We start from the raw sequence: 21696 nt of genomic DNA on the forward strand, positions 1-21696 counted from the left end.
ATTGATCAAAAGACAGGAGTGGAAGAATTGTAAAGCCAATATACTTAGCTACTCACTAGGAGAGAAAATAGTGGAGCTTCCAAGTTCACTTCGATGTACGCCAGACGTCCCCATCCCTCCCCAACTCTGTTGGGGAGATGGGGATTCGACTGGTATGAAAACCCGAGTGGGGTTTCCGTAGTACCGCAGGAGCATCCGGCATGGACGAGAGTGACCAACAGCGGTCCCTCTCTGCCATTACGGACACTCCGACGGTGTGAGCTTTTTTCCTTCTTCCTGTCTTCATCTTTTCTCCTTGCTGTTGGTTCTTACTATCACCCATCGCAAGCATGAGTGAATTGACGGGCGTCGTTGCCCACTTTCTCGCCCGCCCAAGATCTGCAAGCACAGATCACAGGACTCTCGCTCATGTTTATTTCATATGAAGGAGCTCTTGAAGATTTCTCTTGCTCAATGAGACCTTTGCAGCGGAATCAACCTTCGAGCCAAATACATGGACCCTCCACGTTGTGTATAGTCTACGGAGCGATGTCGCACCTACCATGACGGCAAGGGTATATTCAAAACTTCTTTACCTCTACTTGCCTTGCTTCCAGCAACCAACCTCTTTCTTCATTTTTGCTTGCTGTTTTAACTTACTCAGCTCATAGATAAGGGTCTTGTTTCAACGGATCATGACCCGAAGCCAAAAGTCCAAAACCAGACTCTGATTGGGTTGCCGGGTCCTCGGCGCATCATCGACTCGTCCCTGGATGCGACCTTGTGTTTGACGTCCCGCCGTCATGGCTCCGTCAAGCCCCAAACGCTCACAACCCTTTCTTCTGGTCTATCTCTTGTTAGTCCGTGCGTCCCGATGGCAGTGATCGGCCTCGACTGCTGCCCAGGATTTCGCAAGACTCCCAGCCGATCCTTCGTCTCCTAGGGCCATCCTAACTCGAATTGACTGCGCCATGACACTGCTGTACGTTCGGGCAGTTGTGCCTTTCGAGGCCGGGGCCAATTCTACGGACGTGCTGATCAACGAGGTTCATTTCAACCGCACGGCGCTCGACCTCTACCATTACACGCTCTATAGCAACGGAACGCTCTCCAATGGCACGGACTGCTATCTTGCTTTCAACCATTACAAACCACGGATGCAGGCTGAGAACGGGACTTTCATCAAAGGCGTCTCCTGCTACGCGCCTATTCGAGACCTGGGGCCCCATGCAGCTGCCGGGCTGGCCTTCGCTTTCATGTTCTGCATATCCATCTTCTTCACGCTGATCAATCTGCGCAAACACGGTCGACGATATTTGCCAAGCGATCGGCGATGGCGGCTTATCGGCCGTCGAGCTCAGTGGATTTGGATGCTTGTCCTCGGTGGTTGTGGAGCGATTAGCTGCTTCATGAGCATTGATGTCGATCGGGACTATGTCGTGAACAGCCCCTTGATCTTGCAAAGTGTCTTCTACACTATTCTCACGCCGGTCATGATGGCCGTGGTGTGGGAGGCTGTTCGGCATTGGTAAGCACAGTTTCCACGGATCCCTAGCCTTCCCACTCGTCTCTGATTTGAACAAATGTAGGGGCTCATGGCAGGAGCGACAAATCATGGACCGAGATCCTCATGCATTCCGAAAGTCCAGTACCCGACAAGGCCAAGAATTCGTGCTGCCCATCATGTTCTATGGGCTAGCCCTGGCGAATTTCTTTTTGACCATTCCGCGCTCTTGGGGACCAATTGAAATGCAGCGAAGTTTAGAGCAACAGATGGCGGATGCTAAGCCGGCAGCGACGGACATCCGTTGGCGCGTTGCCGGCTTCTTGGCTATGGGCGGCGTCCTTGTCATCTGCTATAGCCTGGAGCACAGCATATATCGCTATCGCCCACGCCCCACGAGCACCTGGGGCCAGCTCATGTTCTACCTGAACGCAGCTCCGTCGCAATTCCTCGTGGCCATCGTGCTCCTGGGAATCAAGATCGGCTATGCGATTGCGTCCGCCTTCGACTGGACGGTCTCGCCCTTGAAGTACGGTGTCAGCTCGGGCTGGATCTTCGGTCTGGGATATACACCCCCGCTTCTCCTACTCGTAATTTTCAATATTTGTGGCCACTGTGAGCTCAATGACGACCAGGCCCTGATTGCTCGTCGCGGTGATCTGCATAACGCTCTCGCGGATGACATGGGAGTCGGTCAGAAGAAGCCCACTTGGTGGAGCAAGGGTCGATCGTTTGTTCGAGAGATCAGGCGACAGTCCACTCAGCAAGATACGGAAGACTTGGAGCAATATGTTGAAATGGGGATCATCAGGCCAGAGGAACAGCAGCAAGCCAGCGAAGACCATTCTACCAAACCGAAGCCGGAAACCCAGGTCACGACTCGCACGGCCAGTCAAGGCAGCGAAGCAACGAGTGTGGCTGCGGTAGATAGTGGGTCGGACGCTGCTTCTCGCCATGTGGAATATGTGACGCAGTCGGGGGATCTATCGCGGTGCTCGTCGGACGACCCGACAGCGGTGCATCCCCCTCCGCAGGGAGCAAGAGACATGATCGATGGGTAGACGAGGGAGGAGTTACTAAGGTAGATGTGTAAAGTTTGGAATAGCCAATCGTGAAATCAAACAAGATTGCTGTAGCTTTGAGTGATGACTCCGTGGTCTTCTCTGACTCAACTGTATCGAGAGTATCTCTTTGATGGAATTATGCCCATGTAGATAACGGATGGACGGACATCGGAGCCTTGCAGATGCTAGTCTAGCCCGAACCGGCAAGAAAAAGGGGTGGGGCCCCCGGCCGACCCGCTACTGCAAACACGTCAAATTCCCGTGACTCACAGCTAGAGTGAAGTGGTTGGTCTGCCTCTCCGATCCTCGGCTCCGATAGGCTGTCGGGCTGCAGTGCGGTGCGGTGTTTCTTCTGCGGGCGTGCCCGTCGACTCATTTAAATCGCGCTCCCCTACCCAGCACTGCTATATAAAGTTCCCCAGTGCCGGAGGTAGACACGTTGTCAATTCCAGTGTCCGTTCAACCATGGCCTTCGTACACCTTGCCTCGCGGCGTCTGCCCGCTGCCAGGAAGCTGGTTCCTGAATTGAACTCCGTGCTCCGTCCTCGGTTCGCCGCAGTGCCCGTGCGGTCGTTGAACGCGACTGCCGCTCCTCAAGCAAAGGTGAGTCTGATGTGTCTATTCAGCACTTCAATGGTAGCATGAATGATCCTGACGTGCAAATGTTGCTAGAATGAGAGCTCTTTGCCCACCCCCGACCCCGCCGCCGATTCCGCTTCCTCCTCCTTCATCAATGCTCAAACCCCTTACATGGTCCCTACCTACGTCCGGCCCCCTCCGGTGATGATCAAGGGACAGGGAAGTTACCTCTGGGATATGGAGAACAGGAAGTACCTGGACATGACGGCCGGTATTGCGGTCAACTCTCTCGGTCACTGTGACTCCGAGATCGCAAAGATCATTGCTGAACAGGTGCCCTACCCACCAGCTCCACATTCGACAAAGTTCAGATCACTAACCAGGCTGGCGCATCCTCTAGTCCGAAATCCTCATCCACGCCTCCAACCTCTACTACAATGCCTGGACAGGGGCTTTGAGCAAGCTTCTGATCGAGGTCACTCGCGAGTCCGGCGCGATGCGCGATGCGTCGCAGGTGTTCATCGCCAACTCCGGCACCGAGGCCAACGAGGCTGCCATCAAGTTCGCCCGCAAGGTCGGACGGTCTCGCGACCCCTCGGGCGCGAAGCACGAGCTGGTCTCCTTCCACAACTCCTTCCACGGCCGCACGATGGGAGCTCTGTCCGCGACGCCCAACCCCAAGTACCAGACGCCGTTCTCGCCGATGCTGCCGGGCTTCAAGTACGGCAACTACAACGACGTGGCGCAGCTCCAGACGCTCATCACCGACAAGACCTGCGGTGTGATCGTCGAGCCCATCCAGGGCGAGGGCGGTGTCAACATGGCGACGCCGGAGTTCCTGGTCGCGCTGCGTAAGCGCTGCGACGAGGTGGGCGCCGTGCTGATCTTCGACGAGATCCAGTGCGGTCTGTCCCGGACGGGCAGCCTCTGGGCGCACGGCCACCCGTCGCTGGCGCCTGCGTCCGGCGAGGCCGCCCACCCCGACATCCTCACCACCGCCAAGGCCCTGGGCAACGGCTTCCCCATCGGCGCCACCATCATCGCCGAGAAGACTGTCGCCTCGCACATCAAGCCCGGCGACCACGGCACCACCTTCGGCGGTAACCCGCTGGCCTGCCGCGTGGCTCATCACATCGTCAAGCGGCTGGCTGCCCCGGAGCTGCAGAGCCAGGTCGAGGCCAAGTCGGCCGTGCTGCAGGCCGGCTTCGATGCCCTGAAGCAGAAACACCCCAAGGTCATCGCGCAGGTCCGCGGCCGCGGCCTGATCCTGGGCGTGCAGCTCACGCCCGAGTTCAGTGCGAAGGCCGGCGACTTGGTGACGGCTGCCCGCGAGCGCGGCATGCTGATTATTACCGCCGGCGAGGGCTGCATCCGGTTCGTGCCTCCGTTGACGGTCACCGAGGAGCAGCTCAAGACGGGCTTGAAGATCTTCGAGCAGGCTCTGGAGGCGGTCGTTGCTTAGGTTTCATATAGCGATACTTAATGATAGTTGTTGGTGGGGTCACAAAAGTTATCATGGATAGATGAAAAGACTGCTGGTTCGGGATTCTATATGCCTTGGCAACACTGCACTTTTTTCTGGTTAGGTATACTCATTTTCGTTTTCTTAATCTTAGACTGCTAGCATAGGAGGCGGGACTTAATAGAACGCACTATCCGATGCTGATCATTCCCTTTCTGTTCTCATGCATTGATTTGAGCAGGGATACACAGCCATAAGCCCGGGATCTCGAATGGTAATAGCGCACGTTATCCCAATGATGTGCCGATGATGAAAGTCGCAAACACCACCATACACGCATACAATGCCGAAGCCCACCGACGACACACGAAGCAGAACAACTCGTCAAATCAATTGACATGACAGACCCAGACTCCACTCGGATGCCACAGCAGCCGTAAAAAAGCAACCACCCAGCTTCGAAACCGGCATGGATTCCCCGCCACGCAAAGCGCAAAAGCAAATCTCAGCACGCAAAATCCTTCAGCGATTACCATCTCTCCTAGTCAGCATTCCAGCAAGAGGGACAAGCCCTCGTATACCGAAGCCTACTGTACCACCATCCACTCAACCACTGGCACGAACTAGTGGAACGGCAGATGCAATGTTACTGCCATTGAGTAACGATGGGAAGGAGTGCTAGAGAAGACGGGACATCAAAAGAGTGGCATTTGTTCATATATCCCATCCCCTCTTTACGAGGGTAATGGTTAGAGTTGAGAGCGATCACCAGCAGTCCAAGTGTACAAAACAATGGCGCGTTCAGGTAGACCGCACAAGCCATTCGGCCACCGCTGGCGGTCCTCGGGGCTGTATATCGTGACTATCGTATCGGTGGCGTTGTTCTCAGGTGGGTTGAGGGTGTTGCAAAGAACACAGACGGTAATAGACTGGTTACTGATCAAATATGGATCGCAGACAACTTCCTCTTTAGCTTCATCATCCCCATCCTCCCAGAGATCCTGGAAGGACGGCTCCAGCAAGCGGCGGCACGCACGCAGGCCCTGACCTCGCTTATCCTCTCCATGAACGCGCTGGTCTCGATCGTGCTCGCGCCGTTGACGGGGTACCTCGCCGATCAGCTATCCTCACGGAACAGCCTTCTGATCGCGGCGTGGGTGGTGAATATGCTCGGCACCGCCGTCACAGCGTGGTCGACGACACGTAGGTCCGCTTCCGCTCCGGTGTGTGCGGCGGGCTTCTGCTAACGAGAATTACGGCTGTAGTAACCGGGCTCGTGATCGGGCGTCTCATCCAGACAGTGGCCGGCTCGGTGATCTGGATCGTCGGCATGGCGATGCTGGCCAGCGCGGCCGGCGCGAAGCACCTGGGCAAGGCGTTCGGCGTCGCCGTCCTGCTCGTGTCGGCCGGCCTGCTGACGGGGCCCGCCGTGTCCGCCTCGCTGTACAAGTTCGTTTCCTACCCCATCATGTGGTCGAGCGCCTTCGTCGTGCTCCTGATCGGCATTGCCCTGCAGATCCTCGTCATCGAACACCGGCGTGAAGGCGGCGAGCACGAGAGCCGCCCCGCGAAAACGTGGAGCCCCGGTGGTGATGACGATGTCGAAGAGCGAGACGAGCCCCCTCTTTCTCCACCATGTAACCCCAGCGATCCGCTCCTCCCATCGCAAACAGACACGCGGAGCTACCACTCCACTGCACCGACCCCCCACAGACACGAGCAAGAGAACATCTACTGGCTGATCCTGCGCAAGAAGCGCGTCGCCGCCGGACTACTGGGCGACACGCTGCTAGCGGTGATCATCGCAAGCTTCGAGACCACGATCCCCCTGCACATCAAGAAGGTCTTTGCCTGGGACAGCTTCCACGCCGGCCTGCTGTTCCTGCTACTGCAGGCCCCGACCCTGCTCCTCGTCGTGCCCGTCGGCTGGCTCAAAGACAAGTTCGGCCTCCGCTACCCCGTCTCGCTGGGCTTCGTCCTCCTGGCGCCCTCCCTCGTGCTCCTGGGCATTCCAGGCCAATGGGTGGACCCCGCCCACAGCGGCCCGGTGATCTACCTCGTCACCCTGATCGCCATCGGCGTCTGGCGCACCCTGATCCTGGGGTACGGCGGCGTCGAGGTCTTGAGTGCGTACCCCTTTTTTTTCAGCTTCCCTGCCTGCCCGTCTACCCTCAAACCAAACAGGAATATGTAACGTCCCGGGGGAGAACCCCCGGACCCCCCTTCCTTCCAGCCTCCCAGCTTTACTCAATCTTATAACCAGCATAGGAGAAAACCCCACCCCCAAAAGATACTAATGCAATAACAAATAGACGGAGCCAACGACCTCGCGGCGGAGAGACCCGGCATCTTCGGCGCAAACGGCGGCTACTCGCGCACCTTCTCCATGTCCAACATTACCTGGAAGGGCGGCATGTTCCTCGGCCCGTTGCTCGCCGGCGCCCTGACCGAGGCCGTCGGCTACTTCTACATGAATCTCTCGCTGGGTGCGTTACCTTGTCTTTCCCCGTCTTCGGTCTGCTTGGTATGCTTTGTGTTTGTTTTTGGTGTGTGGTTAGGGTAATGCTGACGGTCTGGTGGTTTGGTAGCGGTATCCTGTTTTTTGATGGGGGTGGGTGTGTTTTTTGTGCTGCGGGGGCATTGATTTCCCCCCTGAGGATTCCCTCGGGGTATATGCGGTGGGAGTGGCAGGGTGCGTAGGTTGTTGATTCTACTACTGGGTGTGCAGTAGCTCTTGAGATGGAGAGGGGGGTGGGGTGGGTTGTTGCTTGGTGCGTATGCAGATCAGGATAGGGCTGGGGACGCTACTTCACCCTTCTTGGGTTGGTGCAGACGAGCACTGAGCTAGGCTTGGTCTGTGCTGCGCGTGTCGGATACGAGGGCTCGGTTGTGAGATGCGGGTACTGGATGGGTTCGTGATGTAGTCGTCAGCTGGGCTTCGCATAAGCGGGTAGTCATGGGGCTCGGGGTGGTCAGCGTTGTGTGACGTCCGGAATCGTGGTGTTTCTGTTTGATGTTGATGATATAGGAGTTTAGCGGAGAAAACATATGTTGAACTTATGAGGATTTGTTAGATGATCGTGTTAGGGAGGGGTTAGTTGCCTTTATGATCCCATATTCGGTGTTCATAGTGTTGGAGCTATCGTTGCAGGAGGAGAGGGTTGCTCTTCGGTTGTTTAGCTGGCCTGGGTCCCGATATCCGGGTTGACCTTACGACGGCGACTTTATGGCCACAAAAAAGTGCTTAGCGGGTCTGAATACCTATTACCCAAGGGCAGTCCTAGTGCGTGAACGAACAAGCTCAGCATTATCCCTCGTCCGCTCGACTACCAAACAAAGCCATACAGCTAAGAACAACAGATGAAGCAAAGCAACCCAAATCCAGCCTACAGCCAAGCAACGCATTCACACTCAACCACCGCCATATACCCATCCTAGTCATCAAATACACCCCTCCTTCTCCGCCCTCTCCAGCATCTCTTCCAAACCCAAAAATCTGACCCCAGAGAAAAACTCCTCCCGCTGCCTCAGCGTCTTCTCCCGCGGACAGCAAACCGCGCCGGTAACCGTACACTCCTCCAGCTCTGCCAGTGACAAATTCAGACTCGCCGAGTCCGTCGGGGAATGCTCCAGGTCATGGTAGATCTGCTCGAGGGTGCGGTACTCCCGCTTGAATGGGCGGTCTATTACCACCGGAATCAGGTTAGCCAGCTATCATCCCAAGATAAACAGGGGAGGAGAGCAGTGTAGGACTCACCGTAATACCGCTCCAGCAGCGTCGCTGCAGAGTTAAACGTGCCCCATTCGCCGGCCACGTATGTTACCGGTTCCTGTATCCTGCCAGTTAGTTCCACGCGCACCACTCGCAAGGAATAAGATGAAGGGGAGGCAAACGCACCCACTCCCCCTTTCCTAGCAAGATAACCACCGCAGCCGCAACATCCTGCGCACACGTCCACGTCTGTGGCTCCTCGCCTGTCCCCTTAACGTGGTACGTCCACGTCAACGGGTCGATGGGGAATTCCCCCGGGATATACTTCATGTACGACTTCCCTTCAGGGAGGAAGTAGTCCATGAACCATCCGTGGTTGATACATGTCCATCGGATGCCTTCGGCGACGGGGGAATGCAGGATCTTCCGGAACGGGGCGCGTGTGAGGCCGTATGAGCGCGGTAGGTCCGGGAAGTCGTCGGTGTTACCGGCCCATTCGGAGGGGATCAGACGCTTGCAGGTTTCGGAGGCTAGACAGGCTTTTAACAGGTTGTTGTGGAGCAGAAGGTAGTCGTCGTTTGCGCAGCGGATAATCGAGATTAGGGCTGTGGCGCGCGTGGTGTTGAGAATCTGGATGAGGGAGGCCGGTGTGTAGTCTGTTTGGTGGGTGGTTATTTTGGGGTGAGCGGGGTGCGGGGTTGGTTGTGACTGTGAGGTTGGAGGTTATTTTAGGGAACAATGGGCAAATGGCAATGGAGAGGAGAACGTACGGAGCGGGTTAGGATTGCCACGGCGTAGTCTGCGCTGTTGGCGAGAGCTTCCGTCAGGTAGCGGCCGAAATCGCCTGTTCCGCCGGCGAGGACAATTACTTGGGGGGTCATGGTTCGTACTAGGCGTTTGCGTTGGTTTGTAGGACGAGATGCAGTGAAGCAGTGCGACGAGCTGCTGCTGTGTGCATGTGCAGGCTGATTTATAAAGTAGGCGGTTGTGAAAGGAACTTTATGTCTCTATGAATGCGCTGCGACACCGTCGATCCTTCGGTGGAACTGACCTCGGATGCAGCTGCGGTGCAACCGATTCTGACTGTGAGACAATACAGTCGAGATGTAGAGCTCACCAGATCGTTCGTGCCGAGTCAGATCCATCCACTCTAAGTAAGGAGGGTTAGCGATTGCCGTCTGGACGTACCTCACTGTATTCCTCGTATTCGGGTATCTCAGCAATGTCGTCACTGGCTGACCGTCAACCTCAAGTCTTGCGTCGGGTCTGCGCGTTGGCATAGTTCATGTAGCAAGATACCCAGGATATCGAGGCAGTCGGGGGTTATATTGCAGCGGCACTAAGTCAGCCTGGGATGGATTGTAAATGCTGACATACGTTCCCTCAGTATCAGCATCATGGCTGGTGTAACAAAGATGGTCCATTCGACTAGCACATTTTCATCCAGCCGAGTTTCATGCTCGTCGAAGGGGTACCCTGGATTGCCATACTGAGGTATATTAATACAGCTTGGCTGAAAAAGGAGAACTGCGTTATAATAGATGCACTGCACCTCGTGCCTGCCAAAGTTACCACTTTCTCATCCTAGGTCACGTCTACCAACACAATGGCCGAGCCATCGAGTACCTCCCGCAAAGGTGTGCAATGTGTGCCCAAGGGCGCACCTCTCTCCGAGATCCTAGCCCACATGAAACGTGACGGAGGCGTGATCATCAAGAACCTGATCTCAGAAGAAGACGTCGACAAGACAAATGACGAGATCAAAGAGCGTCTCGCCCAAGATGTGGAGTGGGACGGTGTCTTCTTCCCAAGTATACCCAACCTTCCATGCCTCACTCACTCTGACAGGTACTAACAGCCATGCCAACATCTAGAAGAAACCAGACGCGCCAACTCTATGATCGCAGTCAGCCCAACCTACACCAAGACTCAGCTGATGAACCCGGTTTTCCAGGCAATCTGTGCACATTTCCTGAGCACCCGCCACTGGTACTGGTGGGGCGAGCAGCGCAAAGAGTCTGTCTCCAAGCCGTACGTCTCCTCCTGCACCGCAATGGAGATCGGCCCCGGGGCCAAAGCCCAGCCTCTGCACCGGGACTCTTTTGTGAACCATCTCTGGCTGCCCGAGATCACCGAGTGGGATGACGAGCGCGATCAGAATCGCGAAACAGAGATCGGGATGATGGTCGCCGGGTGTAAGGTCACCAAGGAAAACGGAGGCACAGCTTTCATCCCTGGTAGTCATTTGTGGTACGTGTTGCCCCTGCTCTACCTTTCCTCCGACCATCCATCCAATTTTCCGGGCGTAAGTCAACTAACCAGCCCGCACAGGGGCACCGACCGTGAAACCCCGCCCCGCGTGCAAGACACAATCTCCGTCGAGATGGAGAAGGGCGACGCATTTATCCAGTTCGCGTCCACCTATCACGGAGGCGGCAGCAACACGACCGCTGACCAGAAGCGGCTGTGCTATGCCACCTTCATGGTGCGAGGCTATCTTCGCCAGGAGGAGAACCAGTTCCTGGCGGTGCCGAAGGAGGTGGCCAGGCAGTATGATCGGCCCATCCAGGAGATGATCGGATACTCTCTCAGTGACCCTGCTTGCGGATACGTGGAGCAGCTGGATCCAATCTATGCGCTTCGTCCCGAGCTGTTGGGGGAGGTCCGGCCGAAGGATTGGTGAGCTGGCAGTGGGTCACTTGAATGCGCTGTTAAGTATTAGTGTCTTTGGTTGTGTTTTTGTAGCAAGGATAATCCAGATAGCGGAGAGTTAGTGATCTTGACATGCGATCGTTTAGTACCTTAATGAGTGTGGTAGTCTTGCAACTAAGCCCTGAGACCATGGTTAATCGCAATTCACGCTTGATCGAAGGATATCAAAACAAAGCTCAAGCCTGCTCTGAACAAAGACTGTAATAGCGGGAATAAATCCTCCCAACACTTCATTCACATCAGCATACTCATTCGGCATGAGATGAGGACCTAAGCGAGTGTAAGATAAGATATAAGAAGCAACGAACGTCATCCATCCCCACACGGTTCTTATCGCTTATCTATGCCGCTTATCGTCACGTGCGGTGGCGACGGGCGTCAATCGCGACCGCGACGCCTCCATCTTCCTTTCTTACATCCCAGATTAGAATAGAAAATCAGGCTCGACAAAGGAAAATATGGCGAGCGACAGGCCCTCGACTCCTCCGCCCCAGACGGGCGCAAACAAGCCCGGTGAGCTCCCACGGGGCCCGCTAACCCCAGAACAGCTACGACGGATCGTACGTCCTCCAACTTCATGCCCGGCATTCATCAAGCGAGCCCCGTTAGCTGACAAGAACCCCTGGACCTAGGAGATCAACCGCATGAAAGCGAAAGCGATCCGCGAGCAGCGCGACGCGGAAGCCGCCGCCGCCGCCGCCGCACGAGCACAACAATCTACGAAGGGAGTGAAGCGCACGTATTCCTCCATGACCTCCGAAACGCCCGCCACCGTACGAGATGCCGCGGCGGCGGCGAACCGGCCGCTGGACGCCATCCGGCCGGCGCGCAACTTCACCAAGTTTGTCGACTACGACTTCTCGAAGATGACGGATACCAAGGGCGGGTTCTTGACGGCGGAGGATGACCCCCACAACCGGGCGCTCAATGTGCGGGATGAGAAGGCCGAGCAGAAGCCGCCGAATATGACGCAGAAGGAGTGGGAGCGGCAGCAGTTGCTCAAGTCTCTCCGGCGGGACCGCGCGGGCCCGTTTGAGCCCGGGCTCAGTGTGTTGGATGATAAGGAGAAGCAGAAGTCGTGTCGTGAGTGCGGGAGCCTTGAGATTGACTGGAAGTGGGAGGAGGAGCTGCAGTGTCGGATCTGTCATGCTTGCAAGGAGAAGTTTCCGGAGAAGTATAGTTTGCTGACCAAGACGGAGGCAAAGGAGGATTATCTGTTGACGGATCGTGAGTTTTTATTGTGTTCCTTGCCTGTGAGGCTTGACGTGTGCTGATACAATGTTTCTAGCTGAGCTCCGGGACGAAGAGCTGTTGCCGCATCTTGAACGGCCGAACCCGCATAAATCGACGTGGAACAACATGATGCTCTATCTCCGGTATCAAGTGGAGGAGTACGCTTTCTCGGAGAAGAAGTGGGGATCGCCCGAGGCGCTCGATGCCGAGTTCGAGAGGCGAGAGAACGAGAAGAAACGGCGACGAGAGGCCAAGTTCAAGTCCAAACTGCAGGATCTCAAGAAGCGCACGCGAGTAGATGCCTACCGACGCAACCGCTTAGGGGCTGCCGGAGGTCAATTCGGGGATGATTTGGGCAACGGGGGGAGGCATGTGCATCAGTGGGGAAGATTGGTTGAGAATCCTGAGACGGGGATTGGAGTGAAGACGTGCGTAGATTGTGGGATGGAGGTTGAGGAATTAGAGTTTTGAAGTACATGATTGTACATCGACAGGGAGATATGTAATGCCACGAGACCACGATCTGATGATTTGACTCCCGCCATCAATCTGCTTACCAGATTATAAATATTTCTGGGGGAGAACCCCCAAACCCCCCTTTTTTTTCGGCTGCGCAGGCATCTCAATCTATAGCCATAATGTAAGCGTTTCCGGGGGAGAACCCCCGGACCCCCCTTCTCTTCAGTTTCCTGAGCACCTCATCACTACCCAAGAATAGACTCGACCGACGAGCTAGAATGCCCGGGTGTCAACCGCAACACATTGAACCACATTCGCGAACTACTAGACTGTAGCTTCGGACTCAGGCATCTCCGACCCGGGGCTATAGCTAGCCACCTTAATGCAGCCAAGCCAACTAGCACAATTTAGCGGCTTGGACCAACTGGACCAAAGGATCCATCGCCTCCGGGATGCGCTGACACGGGGCTATATTTCAGCCAGGGTCTAGAGCATTGCGCCTTCAACTCGACACATCTTGGTCGCAGCCGAAGAGAAGCACGCAGGCAGTGAGACTATTAAAAGATGCTGTGCTTCTCTGCCCTCACCCTAGTGGCCCTCGCGGTCACAGCTCGGGCTTATCCCCCCGCCCACAACCAAACCGATCTAGAAACCCTCTTTCGACCGGTGCTGTCCTCCGCCGCTCAAATCATTTACCCCTCCTGGGCTAACTGGACCGACGAGGTCCAGCAGCGGTGGTCGTCGTACCAGGCGCCGACGTATACAGGCGCTATCAAAGTAGCTACCGTGTCGGACATCCAGCATATTGTACCCATCTTCTCTTTTGCTCTCCAGGGACTCAAGCGGAACTGATAGATCGAAACAGATCAAACTGGCCGCGCAGCATGACATCCCCTTCCTCGTGACGGGGGCAGGCCATGGTGTCTCGGCGACGTTGGAGACGATGCGCGACGGCATCAACATCGACCTCAGCAACTTGCGGTATGCGCGGCTAGACGAGACAGGCAATCGCCTCACGATCGGCGGCGGAACTAAGTTTCAGGAGATGTGGGATGTGCTGTATGCCGCTGGCAAGGAAATTCGTGCGTGCCCATGCTCATTTGCATCTCTTCCTCTGACCTTCTAAACCTCCCCAATCCTACAATCCAGTATAGCTAACCACTACCCGCATAAGAAACCGGCGCCGCGCAATGCGTAGGCAGTATCGGAGCGACGCTCGGCGCAGGGATCGGACCGCTCCAGGGCCACAGGGGGCTGATGATCGACGCGCTGGAGGGCGTGACGCTGGTGACGGCGGAGGGGGAGGTGGTGCGGGCGTCGCGGACAGAGAACGCGGAGCTGTTCTGGGGCTTGCGCGGAGCGGGGTGGAACTTCGGGGTGGTGGTCGAGGCGAGTTACACAGTGTACGAGGCGACGAACAGCGGGCAGGTGCTGGAGGGCGACATGCTGTTCCCGGCCAGCGCGAACCGCAGCGTGTGGGAGACGCTGCGGTCGTTTGATGATGGCGAGGACGGGCTGCCGGCTCTCCTGGCGTTGACGGTAATTCTGTCGTATAATGTCAAGTTGGATATGGTATATCCATTCCCCCTGTCCCTTCCCACTTCCTAAAGAGCATGATCACTAAGACCCAACCCCGAGATCTAGCCTACGATCCTCGTCAACTTCATCTACTACGGCCCCGCAGCCAACGCAGAGCCCTACATCCAACGCTTCCGCGCCCTGCAGCCCCTCCGCGAACGCTTCAACCCCGTCCTCCCCTGGAACAAGCTCTACACGAAGCTCTTCTTCAGCGAAGATGCCTCACCCTGCGCCCACGACCTACGCCTCATCTACGGCGGCGCAGGCCTGAAGCGCACAGACGTCGCCACCTTCGAATCCTACACGAACTACTTCGCCTCTTTCGCGCGGACCTACAAAGACCGGATCTCGGCGTCGGCGGTCTTCTCGCGCTTCCCCACGCAGGCTGTGAAGTCCGCTGCCGGGCAAGACGAGATGGCGTACGCGTTCCGCGACATCGAGACGCACGTGCTCTTCAAGGCGACGTTCGTGGACGAGGACCCCGATGCCGAGCACGGGGTCAATGCGTGGGTGGTTGAGAGTCGGGAGCGGTTTGCGCGCACGAGTGGCTTCCCTGACGGCGAGCTGGTGCTGTATAATAACTATGCACATGGCGATGAGGGCGCGGCGGTTTTGTATGGGAAGAGTAATTTGGTGCGCTTGGCGGCGTTAAAACGGCGGTGGGATCCCTTCGAGCGGTTTAGCACGTATCATCCTGTTCCTTTGGCGTATGGGTTGGAGAATTGGAGGGTATAGTGCATAACACGGAAACACTTACGTGCTGGATTCTATACTAGTCATGCGTTCCGGGGGTTCTCCCCGGAACACTCATATGATGGTTGTGAGGCTTCATGGAGTTTGGAGGCATAAAGGTTGTTCTTTGGGTTTGTTACAGCTGCAATCTTACGGGTGATTCGGAGTTAGTGCTTGCTTATTTTAGATATGTTGATTCGTGTTGTCGGTATCTGACGACAAGCAATATAATCAAATCACGCCTACCAAAGCAAAAGGTATCTGAGCCACGTTCCAATCCTACCAAAATACCGAGACAAGGAAGCAAGAGAAGTCCCTCACTTCCCATCATAAACCTGATCGCCCGTCAGCGTAAATGCCCCCTTATGCGCGTCCGCCTCGTCGACAAACTCGGGCTTGATGTACCGCGCCGTCAGCGCGAACCGCAGGTTCTTCTCGGGAACCACCGAATGCTAGTGCAGTGCTTCGTCAGCCCTTCTTTCCTTCCTGTCGGGTAAAGTCAACGAACTCACCTCGTAGAACTTCTGCAGTTTCTCCCCGTGCATGACCACCAGATCCCCATGGTTGAGCTCGATCTTGATGCAAGGCGGCGCCTCCCCGCGTCGGTTGCCGAGCAGCGTCCGCCGCTGCGCGTCGTACTCGGCTCGCGTGATAGCTGCCGCGTCCAGCTTGTCCTTCAGCGCTCGACGCTCCGCGTGATGGGCGCAGCCCTCCAGGACGGGGTCGCCGTCCAGCAGACGCTTGGCTTTGGTGTAGCCGTGGTAGTATTTGGACTTCATTCGGAGGAGCATGCTTGCGCGGGCGCCGAGGGAGAGGGTGGCGATCGTCGGACCGAGGGAGGATTCGCCGTCGTCGTGGTACTGTTTTGTGTCCGGATTAGTCGGGGCAAACGAAATGGGGCTGGTGGTGGCTGCGTACTCCGATCTTCATGTCCTCCATATACCCGAGGAGAAGCAGCTCGTTCGGCGCCAGAAACTGGTCACCCGCCTCGCTGACGGCTTGTTGCGTCGCCCAGGTTAGTCGACCTAGGGCTCGCAGAACCTCGTCGCAGGCTTCGTTGAAGCCCTTGGAATCGACGGAGACGACGTATTTATATGGACAGCCCTGGGGAGGTTAGATCTCTGGTTCCGGTAGAGGGTAGGGGGGGTAGAGGTCGTACATAGTTGACTGCGTAGTGGGCAGTGAGGGTGCCACGGACTGCGATGCATGTTTAGCGTAGGTAGAACAAGGGGTCTTGCGGTGGGAATTCACGAACCAATGCTTTGCTGCAGCGGATACCGCTGTAAGCCCAAGTCCACGGACTGGAGCTGTCTGAACAGATCGTCTGGCCCGTTGGCACGGGTGTTGATCGCCCGGTTGGCGACAAGATGTGTCAACGTGCCTACGCCTGGGAGATTATATACCAGTTTCCTGTACGGATATAGAGATCTGTCGTCGATATGCGGCAACTGGAGTTTTGGGTCGAAGTAAATGGCCCGTTTGGCGGGATGGATCTCGAACTCTTCAATCACGGACCGTACAGAGAGAGGAGAGATTTTGAGGTATCGTTCGAAGCTGCACTGGTGCGATCGCTTTGATGGTGGGTGGAGGAGCTCGTCGGAGCACTTCCAGCCTCGCCAGAATCTCCGAGCTATACACCTCGAGCATAGCGGGCAGACGATACCTTTCCAGGCGATGCGCTTGAAGATTAAATCGCCGCTGTCTTCGCGCATTGTTCCTAGCAGGTCCGGGACCAGGTCAAAGTGAGGCTGGATTTGCGGGTCTGGCGGCAGGCGGGCGTTGAGAAATGCCTCATTGAATGTGAGGGTGCCCCGGGGCGCGGTCCCTTTTAGCGTCCAGAACCGCGCGCACGACGGCGTCAGACACATCCAGCCCTCCTTGTACACTTGCTTGCTTTCAAGATTGCAAGTCGGACAGCGTTTGGTCTCTGGGGCTAGAGCAAAGTCCCGTTGCTCAATGGGCAGATGCGATGTGCCGGTGGTCGCCCACCAGCTAGCCTCTGTGAGATCCAGCTTCTCAAATCGCACTTTGACCCCCTTCTTAGTGCCAATCCTTTCGTACCAGACGTCCGTGATGCGGAAATAGGCCATTACGTTGTAGCGGTGCGGTAGCTTTCTGTTCAGCTGCGAGTTTCGATCCCCTGGGCGCAATTAGCTATAGGTGCTGGGAGGATTGGCAGCAACTTACCGATGATGAGGCCAATCGGGTTCTTCCATTTCCAGCTGTTCATCACGCTGCTTAGGACCGTACTATCGGTATCTTGATCTTTGAGCAGCACGAGGTTTCCCTCAGCGTCCTTGATACACCCACCACCACTAAAAGTAATGTTAGTCTCTTTTTCATCCGCTCAGTGAAAGCTTCAAACCCCGGTCTTTTCTCTCTCGTTAGCACTCACATCCTTGTTATGACGACCTCATCATCGACGTATGCCCGAATGCCCGAATCCGCGTCTAATAGACACCCGTAGCACAAACTCCCGTTGTAGTAGTAGCCTCCCTGGGCCGATCGAAACCAAGGGAGGGCATCACACAACTCGGGACGAGACTGTAGCCATTTAGCGAAATTAGACCTATCAATTACGGTGTACGAAGCTTACCTCTGCCCAAGCAGGTGGCTTCCCCTGCACCGGCGGAAGGCCAGTCTCCTGACCGCCTGGAGTCGAGTCCAGGTCTTCTTCAGGCAGCTTGTCTGCTGCAGTGCGGTCAGTTATGAGCATTTAGAACTACACAGTGATAAATACCTGCAATCACGGAGGCAGGTTTGCGTGAGCGAGTGACCCGGCCCGTCAGTACCGTCTGTTTGGGGCCTTTGTCAGTTCTAGGGGGTTTCCGAAGCATTGTTCGATATATAGTCCTGAGATCTCAACTTCACACAGGATGACATTGTTGGCAAAACGAACTCATTGTCAAAGACCTATTATCGTGTTGAGTTTGAGTCATAAGGCCGTTACGCGGTCATTCTTGGGTCCGGGTCGTCGAAGAGCGGTTGATGAGGTATGGTAGACATCACAGCTATTGTCATCCATGGCATCGCTTCGCATTGATAACTCCGAAGTGCAATGACCGTAATCAAGTCCTGAAGTGCTTATAATTATTGTATCATGGCTCATTCTTTGACCATCTTTTGAGGGGCTGAGCATGGTACCATCAAGACTCAGCATCGATAAGAATCAAGTAGATAATTCAGATCTGCAGTCATCTTGCCCAAAGACATACTTTGATTCATGAATGGTTTCTTAGCTCGCATACTCGAGAGCAGATAAATTGTTGAGTGACTGTCTTGATGATCGAGCCTTGAAACCATCGAAATTCTATAATTGGTGTACTATGAAAAGTTAAACCCGGGATAAGCACCGACACTACGCGGGTGAAGATCACTGAGACTAGAACCGGCCACGGGTCAAGATAACCTAGAGGTGTTGCGTTGTACGACCTCCCAAAATATACCGTCAGCACCGGACCAGGGCCAGGGGGGCTGAGTGCTTGCTTGCTGGTGCAACGCCCGTCAGGGGGAGCCAGTCAGATCACATGACCAGGCCGCTCCCCGACCGTGATTGATCGACCTTTGGATCTCTCACATCACCCACAGAGTTCGGCAGATGGAGTCGTGTCAATTGACTGATTTAGAGACCCGAATGGGTCTGGGTGGGAGAGCAAGCCGCTGATTTGACAGTTCCGTCTGACCAGCCGTGTTAATTTCCGGGCGAAGGAAGCAACGTGGACCGGGCGAGGTCGAGACTCTGCAACTTGAGACACGGAGAGAGAGGATCCTCTGGGTCGGGGATGTTGGGTCCGTGTCAGGGACGGATGGAGATTGATGCAGTTGTCTGTATAGTAAAAAGAATAGGGAAAATGAAGAACTCTCCAATTCTGCCTTGTCCACGGAAGAGTCTCCGTCTGTCTGTCTGACTGTTTGCGATGATGAGATGAGATGAGATGAGTGAGTTTGATAATGCGGCAGAGAAACTGAGCCCGAAAGAATAGGCCGGCACTAAACCGGCACTCCACCAACCAACGCAATTCCCGCCCGCCCGCCCGCACCACCTTCTGGTTGTGGCTTACTCGTACTATACGTACTGTAGTCTACTGTGCACTCCGTACTCTCTCCTTCCCTCTCTCCTCCCACTCCCCTCTCACTCTCTCTCTCTCTCTCTCTCTCTCCCCAGTCTCTTTCCCCTCCCCCATCCTTCCTGTCAGTCGCTTTCAATTCATCTAATCTATTTCTTCTGCTTCTCATAAATATTAGACTATTCCTTGATTACTTACTTACTCTCTTCTCTCCCTTCTCTTTCCTCTCTCTCCCTTTTCTCCCTCTTCTGCTTCCTTCTCTCCGCCTCTCCCACCTGCATCCACGGTTCTCTCTCCTGACTTGCCCCTGTTCCTGTGCCTGGCAGCCACCCACGCGTGGTCCCTTCCGGACACTTCCTGCTCAATGCCCTGCCTGTGAACGGTGCAGTCACTTGCAGACATTCCGACTGGGAGGGGGAAAAAGTAAAAGTATCCTACCCACTTCTCATTGCCCCAAACGGTGCTCCACTTCCCATTCGCATTCTGCTATGCGCGTGGTTGCCTGCCAATCTCCGACCGAGTCTCTGTCCACCGACATCCACTCGCTCATCTAACTTCTTCTTCATCCTCCCTCCTCTGCTTCCTCTCGTGTATGACCTAGCATTCAACTCTCACGACTTGACGTCTGTCGAGCACTACACTCTTTTTTTCACGCAAAGTCAATAGCCCACGTTCCTTACGCCGTTGATCGGCCTGCCACTCGTTTTTCTTCGCCCTTTCCGTCTCTCTTTCTCCCTAGCCTCTTTGTTCGGAGGCCGCACCTTTCTGCTACGACCCATCAGACCGACTCGCCCATCAACAACTTCTCCCATCACCACCCCGTCCATCTCACATTATGTCTTTCCACCCATCCGATTCCACCACTCCTAATGGTAGGTGTACCACGGCCTGATTCAGTTCGATGATCCGGTCGCTAACCAGCGCCTCCTTAGTCCTATACCCCCGTTCCCACCTATCCTTTCGAAGCTGCGTCCAATGCTCCTCCTCAGCACCCGCCTGCCCGACTTGCGATGATGGCTACACATGTACGATGATCAGTCAGTCTTGCACCCAGTGCGCCACTACCAAATGTGTCAAGGCTCCTTCTAGCAGTGACTCGGGTTCCTCAGGTGGTTCCGGTGGCGGCGGCACGGACGCCGGGGCGATCGCAGGGGGTGTGGTCGGTGGTATCGCGTTCATTGCAATAGTGACATTCTTGGTGTGGTGGTTCTTCATTCGAAAGAAGCGCAAGGAGCAGCAAGCATCGGAAGCCGAGAAGTCCAGCGTGGCTGCCGACACCACCAGACAATCACGAAAGTCGACCAACTCGATCGCCTCCACAGTTCTCACCCGCGCCTCGAATGTGATCCAAATCGCCTACATTCCGGGCGTCACCAACCGGTCGCCCCCCGAAACCCCCGGCAGTCTTGTTCCCCCGGTTCCACCGCTCCCGGGCGCCCATCCCGACCAACATTTCTTCATGCCTGGCGACCTGCGCGATTCCGCCTGGTCCGACATGTCAAACGAGCGTCGCAGTATTGGCCCCAGCTTGCGCAGCAGTGTGGCCACCACCATCTATCGCAACAACGCCATCGTCAGTCCGATGCCTGCGCAACAGGTAATGCGCACGCGGGCCGCCGTGGTCAACATCAATGGAGCCAACGGGGATGCACCCGCCGTGCCCGCCATTACGCAAGCCCAGCTCGCCAAAGCCGGCCTCTCTGCGGCCACCACTAACAGCTCGATCGTGGCCCGGACGGTGACTGCCAAGCCAGTCATGGTTCGAGGTGCATCGAAGAAGAAGAAGAAGGAAGCGACCCCTGCGCCATCCGGCGTCCAGCCCATCGAGGAACAGTCCGAAGCCACCAGTTCGAACGTATCCCGGTCCGCTAGCACCAAGCAGCAAGACCCAGCCCCTACATCCGGATTCGACGCCAGTTCATCCGACGAGGAAGACACTACCAAGCGTACTAGCCAGGCCCGCAGCGACAACGCCACCGAGCCCGTCAAGACCGACGCGCAGTCGCGTCCAGCCACCGTGATCGAGGACTCCCCTGCCGTCAGCCAGAGCCCATTCCAAAACCATCCCCGGGCCGAACCCAACCCGCGGACATCGTCGCTCCTCGAGACCCCGGAAGGGACCCGCTCGAACCGGAGCAGCCGACACATGCCGCCGCGAGTGGAAAGCCCGTTCTCGGATGCAAATGAGGTGAAATGAATGGCAAGAAATGCCTTTCCATGAACGTTTTATGGGGTCCCAGACCATCTATCCTTTTTATCTCTTCTACTTAGCTGGCGACGTTTGGCGCAACGATACCACATACACATCCCTGCTGGCGCGGAGCCACGGGATTTTTACTTCTCTGTATCTATGATTATACATTCACGGTTCTTCGATCTTGCTCTGAAGAGTCTAGATTGTAGAATCGGTTGACTTTTATCACGTATGGTTACCAGACTGAATCAGACCACTATAAATAGCTCAACTGATTGCCTATACACGTTCTGAATGACGTAGGCACAGTCCTCAATCAAGTACAATAACACCATCGACAGTTTAATGATTGGACCGTCTTAGCGCCATCTTACAAACACTAACATCAACGTTGCGGGGGAGAACCCCCGGACCCCCCTTT

At 55.8% G+C, this 21696-nt stretch overlaps 9 protein-coding genes across 9 annotated transcripts; 7 read left to right on the forward strand and 2 right to left on the reverse strand.

The window, feature by feature from the left end:
- Positions 1–200: 200 nt before the first annotated feature.
- Positions 201–2659, forward strand: BO97DRAFT_475346 (DUF2434 domain-containing protein; the record flags this gene model as incomplete). The annotated part of the gene is made up of 5 exons (XM_025700399.1): positions 201–254; positions 518–554; positions 651–835; positions 885–1507; positions 1569–2659. 5 exons carry the CDS (start codon positions 201–203, stop codon positions 2542–2544), a joined length of 1875 nt encoding a protein of 624 aa, XP_025555747.1. The 3' UTR covers positions 2545–2659.
- Positions 2660–2943: 284 nt separating this feature from the next.
- Positions 2944–4751, forward strand: BO97DRAFT_402976 (acetylornithine transaminase). The gene is made up of 3 exons (XM_025694635.1): positions 2944–3150; positions 3220–3459; positions 3527–4751. The coding sequence occupies exons 1-3, from the start codon at positions 3013–3015 to the stop codon at positions 4586–4588; spliced, it is 1440 nt and encodes a 479-aa protein (XP_025555748.1). The 5' UTR covers positions 2944–3012; the 3' UTR covers positions 4589–4751.
- Positions 4752–4887: 136 nt separating this feature from the next.
- Positions 4888–5304, forward strand: BO97DRAFT_139285 (uncharacterized protein). Its single transcript, XM_025690087.1, has one exon. The coding sequence runs from the start codon at positions 5058–5060 to the stop codon at positions 5268–5270; it is 213 nt and encodes a 70-aa protein (XP_025555749.1). The 5' UTR covers positions 4888–5057; the 3' UTR covers positions 5271–5304.
- Positions 5305–5380: 76 nt separating this feature from the next.
- On the forward strand, positions 5381–7194 carry BO97DRAFT_420897 (MFS general substrate transporter; the record flags this gene model as incomplete). Its single annotated transcript, XM_025696686.1, has 5 exons — positions 5381–5477; positions 5546–5791; positions 5854–6714; positions 6901–7112; positions 7177–7194. 5 exons carry the CDS (start codon positions 5381–5383, stop codon positions 7192–7194), a joined length of 1434 nt encoding a protein of 477 aa, XP_025555750.1.
- Positions 7195–8029: 835 nt separating this feature from the next.
- On the reverse strand, positions 8030–9181 carry BO97DRAFT_410964 (NAD(P)-binding protein; the record flags this gene model as incomplete). The annotated part of the gene is made up of 4 exons (XM_025696159.1): positions 8030–8271; positions 8346–8418; positions 8487–9008; positions 9071–9181. The coding sequence occupies 4 exons, from the start codon at positions 9179–9181 to the stop codon at positions 8030–8032; spliced, it is 948 nt and encodes a 315-aa protein (XP_025555751.1).
- Positions 9182–9906: 725 nt separating this feature from the next.
- Positions 9907–10983, forward strand: BO97DRAFT_336717 (phytanoyl-CoA dioxygenase family protein; the record flags this gene model as incomplete). Its single annotated transcript, XM_025691466.1, has 3 exons — positions 9907–10111; positions 10175–10550; positions 10632–10983. The coding sequence occupies 3 exons, from the start codon at positions 9907–9909 to the stop codon at positions 10981–10983; spliced, it is 933 nt and encodes a 310-aa protein (XP_025555752.1).
- A 461-nt stretch (positions 10984–11444) lies between these two features.
- On the forward strand, positions 11445–12841 carry rad14 (DNA repair protein RAD14). Its single transcript, XM_025700400.1, has 3 exons — positions 11445–11572; positions 11645–12239; positions 12301–12841. The coding sequence occupies exons 1-3, from the start codon at positions 11471–11473 to the stop codon at positions 12714–12716; spliced, it is 1113 nt and encodes a 370-aa protein (XP_025555753.1). The 5' UTR covers positions 11445–11470; the 3' UTR covers positions 12717–12841.
- Positions 12842–13268: 427 nt separating this feature from the next.
- On the forward strand, positions 13269–15194 carry BO97DRAFT_383260 (FAD-binding domain-containing protein; the record flags this gene model as incomplete). Its single annotated transcript, XM_025693349.1, has 4 exons — positions 13269–13511; positions 13570–13786; positions 13879–14276; positions 14349–15194. 4 exons carry the CDS (start codon positions 13269–13271, stop codon positions 15015–15017), a joined length of 1527 nt encoding a protein of 508 aa, XP_025555754.1. The 3' UTR covers positions 15018–15194.
- A 137-nt stretch (positions 15195–15331) lies between these two features.
- On the reverse strand, positions 15332–17851 carry BO97DRAFT_420902 (uncharacterized protein; the record flags this gene model as incomplete). The annotated part of the gene is made up of 9 exons (XM_025696687.1): positions 15332–15466; positions 15527–15874; positions 15933–16118; positions 16174–16211; positions 16270–17154; positions 17202–17329; positions 17410–17558; positions 17611–17702; positions 17755–17851. The coding sequence occupies 9 exons, from the start codon at positions 17849–17851 to the stop codon at positions 15332–15334; spliced, it is 2058 nt and encodes a 685-aa protein (XP_025555755.1).
- Between the last annotated feature and the right edge of the window lie 3845 nt (positions 17852–21696).

Source organism: Aspergillus homomorphus (genome assembly GCF_003184865.1).
Source record: "Aspergillus homomorphus CBS 101889 unplaced genomic scaffold BO97scaffold_3, whole genome shotgun sequence".
NCBI classification, from domain to species: Eukaryota; Fungi; Ascomycota; class Eurotiomycetes; order Eurotiales; family Aspergillaceae; genus Aspergillus; species Aspergillus homomorphus.